Raw genomic sequence first — 6,000 nt, forward strand, 5'->3', positions numbered from 1 at the left:
TTAAATATGCCCACGGGTATTACGACTAACGTACAATTGAGTCGACTGGCAAGGCGAATGCGCGTACCGTTCTTCAGAGGTGTTTTCATGCGTGATTCGTTACCGATCGTCGACGGCATACGTCGAAACGAGAGCGGTATCGTGAATTTGGACGATGCAGCGGGCCCCGGTACTCATTGGGTAGCGTACGCCAAGAGGGGAGATCGAGTCGTATATTTCGACAGTTTCGGCAATCTTCGACCACCGAAAGAACTGGTGCGATATTTCGGACCGGGCGTGACGAAGATCGAGTACAATCGCACGTCTTATCAGCGATACGATCAGAGCATCTGTGGACAATTATGTTTGCAATTTCTCCGGACGATCGACGACGATTGGCGCTAATTTAAAACCTGACGACGCGCCGTGTGGAGACTCATTGTTCATCAAACAGCTTCTGTCGACATGTCTATAACGTTCACGCTGACGGGAAGAGCAGCATATATCCTCGCGGAGCACTATTTTCCCGCCGTGGATCTGAGCGACGGTGACTACGAGCTAGGTCTAACGTGTTTTGAGACTTATCACACGATTCCGAACGTGAATTCTTTGAATAATAAATTTTATTTCGACGAGGATGACACAGAAATTACGATTCCCGAGGGATCATACGAGATACGGGCCATACACGAGTTTTTGAAACGTGAAATTTCATGTAAACGTCCGCAACGCGTGGTTCGTTCCAACGACGACGATCGTACGTCGGTCGCGAATATCGCGCGAGAGGAGACCGTTCGCGCGAACGGCTACGAAGACGAGGTCGCGGAGTACCCGATAGTGCTCCGCGCAAATTACAATACAATGAAGAGCGAGATCAAGTGCGCTTTCAGAGTGAACTTTAACAAACCGAACAACGTCGGATCGCTACTGGGATTCTCGTCGACGCGTGTATTGCAGCCGGGACAGTGGCATGAATCGGACGCACCGATTAATATTATCAACGTAAACATTATCCGCGTGGAGTGTAACGTGACCGCGGGTGCGTACAGCAACGGCAAACGCGTTCATACGATACACGAGTTTTCACCGAGCGTACCACCGGGATATAAGATATCGGAAACGCCGGCGCAGATCATCTACCTGCCGATCATCGCGCGGAGCGTTACTGATCTAACGATACGCGTCGCTGATCAAGACGGACGATTAGCCGATTTTCGCGGAGAAGAGATCACCGTCAGATTGCACGTACGACGGCGAGAGCGATAACGCGGCAGCCGTGTGCGTGAGCGTGAGTGTACGCGCGACATATGAGATGCTAGTGTTGAACGACTCGGAGCACGCGACAGATAACAATATTATCTTTACGGCTGCGCCGATCGACGATATCGTCAAGTCGACATTCGGCGGTGTTAAACAAGAGACGAGAAAGAAGCTCAACGCGTCGAACGTTAAATTTTTACAATCTCTGGGATTCGCGGTGCGAAACATCTGAACGATGACTGAAATTCTCAACATTGGAGGCGAGCCGGTCTTCGACGATCGCATCGTCAAGATCAAGACTCACACGTACAACCCGTACGCCAACACAACGTTTGACTATAGCGACGAGATACGAATACCCATACAACAGCAGGATCTGTATACGTTGCCGTGCGAAAGTTTTCTCTACGTCGAAGGAACATTGACGGTGACCAGAGCAGCCGGTCAAGTCGATAACGTGGTACTGGGAACTAATTGCGTCGCGTTCATGTTCGACGAGATTCGATACGAGCTCGACGGTATGGAGATTGATCGCTGCAGAAACGTAGGAATAACCAGCACGCTCAAGAACTACGTTACGGTATCGTCCGACAGAAGCGTGATCCTGAGAAACGCTGGCTGGGAGTCACAGAATAACCCGAACGGATATTTCAATTTCTGCGTACCGCTCAACACGTTGCTGGGATTTTGCGGGGATTACAGACGCGTGGTGGTCAACGCTCGTCACAAATTGATCTTGATACGATCGCGCAACGACAACAATTCCCTGGTGGGAAGTCTCGCGTTGGAGCCCACCATCAAAATACTCAAGATACAATGGCGAATGCCTCACGTGGTATTGAACGAGATCAACAAGCTGTCGATGTTGCGCACCTTGGAAAACGGACGATATCTAAGTATGGGTTTCCGTTCGTGGGATCTGTATGAGTATCCCCTGTTGCAGAACACGACCAAGCACTCGTGGGCCATTAAGACCGCGACTCAGCTCGAGAAACCGCGATACGTCGTCTTCGCTCTGCAGACGGGTCGGAAGAACGTCATGTCCGCCGACACAAGCCGATTCGACGACTGCAACTTGACCAACGTAAAACTCTATCTAAACTCTGAAGTTTATCCGTACGACGACTTAAATTTGGATTTTGGTAAACACAGATGGGCGATTCTGTACGATATGTATGCGCGTTTCTGCAAGAACTACTACGGATACGAATATCTCGAGCCGAGTCTCACTGTTTCGACTTTTCTACGTAACGGCCCGTTTGTGATCATCGATTGCTCTCGCCAAAACGAATCCGTCAAAAACGCCACCGTGGATGTCAGACTAGAATTCGATTGTATGGAGAACGTACCGCCGAATACCTCCGCTTACTGTCTCATCATACACGACCGCGTGATTGAGTACAACCCGTTGACGAACGTGGTGCGCAAAATAGTCTGAGTTTTCGCGGCAACGTCGACGTGAATATTTTCTCTATCTCTCTTTCCATCAGTCTCCGATACAATTATTGAGAGGGGTAAGGGAGGAGGAAGTATAAATCAGAGTGTCGCGAGACGGTTTGCAGAGTTACGCGTCATTCCTCTCGATTGACGCATCGACGAGAGAGAGAGAGATATATATATATAAAGAAATCTCGTCATGTCCGTACCAACGTTCGTGGACCTGCAAGGATTCCTCGTCGGGATGAAATTTGTCGTGAAGGAGGTGGCTGTGCTAAGAAAAGGCTGCGTTCTGTCGCATCACATCTTTAATTACCCCATGCCGTGGAATCTCCTCACAAAATCCGATAAATCGTGCGCTACCTGGTTGATTCGCAATCACCATGGATTACGATGGGAAGACGGAAACGTGCCGTACAGCATGGTGAAACGCCTGATTACATCGGCCGTGCTTGGTGTAGAAGAAGAAGACGATGATGAGAAAGAAGACGATGACGATGAGATGCCGACTCTCGTGTACGTCAAGGGATGTCAGAAACGAGACTGGCTGGTGGATCTGCTGGAGAATTATGGGCGAAAAAACCTAATCTTCGAGACTCTGGATGCGCATTACGAAGATATCGAATCTTTGAATAAACTAGATGACACCAATACTATGCGATGCGGAAAACATGAAAAGAATTGCGCGTTACAAAATGTAATAAAACTATTTAACTGGTGGTCGCGCGCAACGCCATAAGAACTTGCGATCTTTTTTTAAAAAATAAATTATATATAACTTTTTATAATGTTTTTATTTCTTACTCCCCCTCCCCTCCCCCATCATCACCGTTAGAGTAGGCTTTACTTCCCCCTCTTCTAATAAAAAAAATCCACTGCGCAGTTCTATAAACATTAATTCCCCCTCTCTCTTTCCCCCACCACCTCATTACTTTTGGAATTGTCGTGTATACTAGATTAATTTTACACGATCAGCCTTGTCGCGATCGCTTGTACTGACGGTCAACTTCTCAGAGCCTAGAGGGCGAAAATGTTCTCCTTTGAAGGATGCAACAGCAGCAGCAACAGCAACAACGGTGCAAAACGCGTGAATGCCGTGAATTATTACGTGCCGATTCACGACGTTGAAACTCAAACGTATGAGGCCAGATGTAATAGGTAAGTTTCTTTTAAGAGAAAAATAGAGCCTCTCCCAGTTTTTATATCTTTGCAAATTGTATTACTTACGAAAATAAACTAATTTCATTTCTTTTATACAGCATTTTGTTGGAGCGTCGCGCGGTACGTATACTCGGCAGACGATACGCGTTGACAGCTACGGGATATAAATTCCTCGAAATTGGCATCAACGTGGGCCCACCGAGCTACGTGGAGATCGCCGTTGGAGATCATCGAGGAAAGGAACTGCTGTTGTCTCTCGAAACGTGGAAGGCACTCTACGAGCAACGGCGAAACATTCAGAATTTCTTTCGCAACGACTACAAAGATGTCCATAGTTTTATAAATGTTGGACCGCTAACGGTGAGAGTTTGTACGTCGGTTAATAACGTCAAACTCATACGTCTTGAATCTGTAAACGTACGCTTAATGATGACCGAATTGACGTTGCATCGTATGTTCGATCTTGATCGGTGCATCGATGCGAGATTCGATCGTTTGGTCAGAATACTTGCGACGGTTGATGCAAAGTTTGCACAGTTCTCCGATATCGCGTCCACCGTGACGGATCCCAAGGAAGCGTCGAATGTAATATACGCTAGCGATGCGTTCAATACAAATCAGCTCATCGATTGTGAGCTCGCGGCTTTAGTTTTTTAGTACGTAAGATATATCATGTAAAAGAAGAGTTAAATAAACAGGCTTTTTTTACACCTAAATAAACGATGTAATTTCTTTGCGTGCATGTCCATCCCTACCTTAATTTTTATCATCGCTTTTATGCGGTCGATCATCGTGGATCCGTCATTTCTTCCTTTGTTTTTTACGTACTGCGTCGTAAAAAATAGCGCGAAATTGTTTAGTCTACGCGATAACACCCCCTTTTTCTAGAAAAATGTTGTTTACGACGAACATGTTCCGACAGGTTCGACGCGTTATCGGGTAGATCATCGTCTCGATGACGTCATTTCTTCCTTTGTCTTTTACGTACTGCGTAGATAGATTGTCTTTTTAAGTATAAATCATACTATAATTTCTTCGCGCGCATTTCTATTCAAGTCGTATATGCGACGTCCGCCGGAGCATCGGCGCCTCGCTTCTATATTACTTGTTTGTAAATTCAAGCAGCCGAAATTCTAGCGGACGTCGGCGCTCGCCTTTGTAGCGCGAGACTTCGCTGGAAGCGACTATCAGTTTTATACACCGGCTTTATATTTTTCTCTGGCGACTTCTCCGTTCTGCAACCGTCTGAAGCGTCATTGAATTCAGTCTCGTCGTGGCCGTGAGCGTGCTTAAAAGTCTCGTCGTGGCCGTGAGCGTGCTTAAACGTGTTTTTTACGAGTTTTTTTGTGTACGAACGCGTGTTCGGACGTGTTTCTTTTTTGTGATGCCTCCGAACCTTTCCCCGTATGACGCGAAATATGTAAAATTAAGTGAAATTGACGGAAGTATCGCAGATTTGGACGATTTTGATTTTGACGACTTTGCTGGTGATCAGGGGGAGAGGCCCGCTGCTCCCCCGCGTCAACCACTCGGTATCGGACGCGGGCAGGTGCTACTGAACGTCAGTATCGCAGAATTTTACGATTCTGATTTTGACTACTTTGTTGGTGATCAGGGGGAGAGGCTCGCTGCTCCCCCGCGTCAGCTACCCGCCATAGGACGCGGGCGGGCGCTGCTGAACCCTATCCGACCACTTGGTATCGGACGCGGGCGGGTACAAGTTTACGTGGATCACCGCGCGGCCCTCGGACGCGGGCGGGCACAGTTTTACGCCGCGGCCCTCGCGCAGGGCCGCGCGTATGTTCCAACGGAGGAGGACAATAGATTAGCGGACGAACTTTTGTTCGACGTGGATCGAGTCCTGCATATCGCGGGTCCTCCTCCCGCCGTCAACCGCCGCCCTGGTGCCCAGAATCCGCGGAAGGCTTTACTGGCTATGTTGCGACGAATGGAGGGTCGCGGCCATGGGACCCTCCCTCGCCAAAATTAAAAAGGTAAGACCGCTAACGCTACCCCCACGCAGACCCGCGGCGCGACGCGGACCCGCGGACCCCCGCGCGGACCCGCGGCGCGGCGCGGACCCCCTCCGCGCGGACCCGCGGCGCGGACCCGCGGCGCGACCGCGAACTCGAACGCGGGTGAGTCATCCCGGTGAGTCATCCC

At 49.0% G+C, this 6,000-nt stretch overlaps 2 protein-coding genes across 2 annotated transcripts; both read left to right on the top strand.

The window, feature by feature from the left end:
• The first annotated feature begins 1,474 nt into the window (after positions 1 to 1,474).
• LOC139780636 (uncharacterized) lies at positions 1,475 to 2,677 on the top strand. The gene is made up of 2 exons (XM_071719358.1): positions 1,475 to 1,554; positions 1,639 to 2,677. The coding sequence occupies exons 1-2, from the start codon at positions 1,475 to 1,477 to the stop codon at positions 2,675 to 2,677; spliced, it is 1,119 nt and encodes a 372-aa protein (XP_071575459.1).
• A 1,029-nt stretch (positions 2,678 to 3,706) lies between these two features.
• On the top strand, positions 3,707 to 4,631 carry LOC139780637 (uncharacterized). The gene is made up of 2 exons (XM_071719359.1): positions 3,707 to 3,834; positions 3,936 to 4,631. Exons 1-2 carry the CDS (start codon positions 3,707 to 3,709, stop codon positions 4,492 to 4,494), a joined length of 687 nt encoding a protein of 228 aa, XP_071575460.1. The 3' UTR covers positions 4,495 to 4,631.
• Positions 4,632 to 6,000: the final 1,369 nt, after the last annotated feature.

This window comes from Temnothorax nylanderi, unplaced genomic scaffold (genome assembly GCF_030848795.1).
Source record: "Temnothorax nylanderi isolate EJ_2023f unplaced genomic scaffold, tnyl_v1.0 TNYL_tig0289_pilon, whole genome shotgun sequence".
In the NCBI taxonomy this organism is placed as follows: Eukaryota; Metazoa; Arthropoda; class Insecta; order Hymenoptera; family Formicidae; genus Temnothorax; species Temnothorax nylanderi.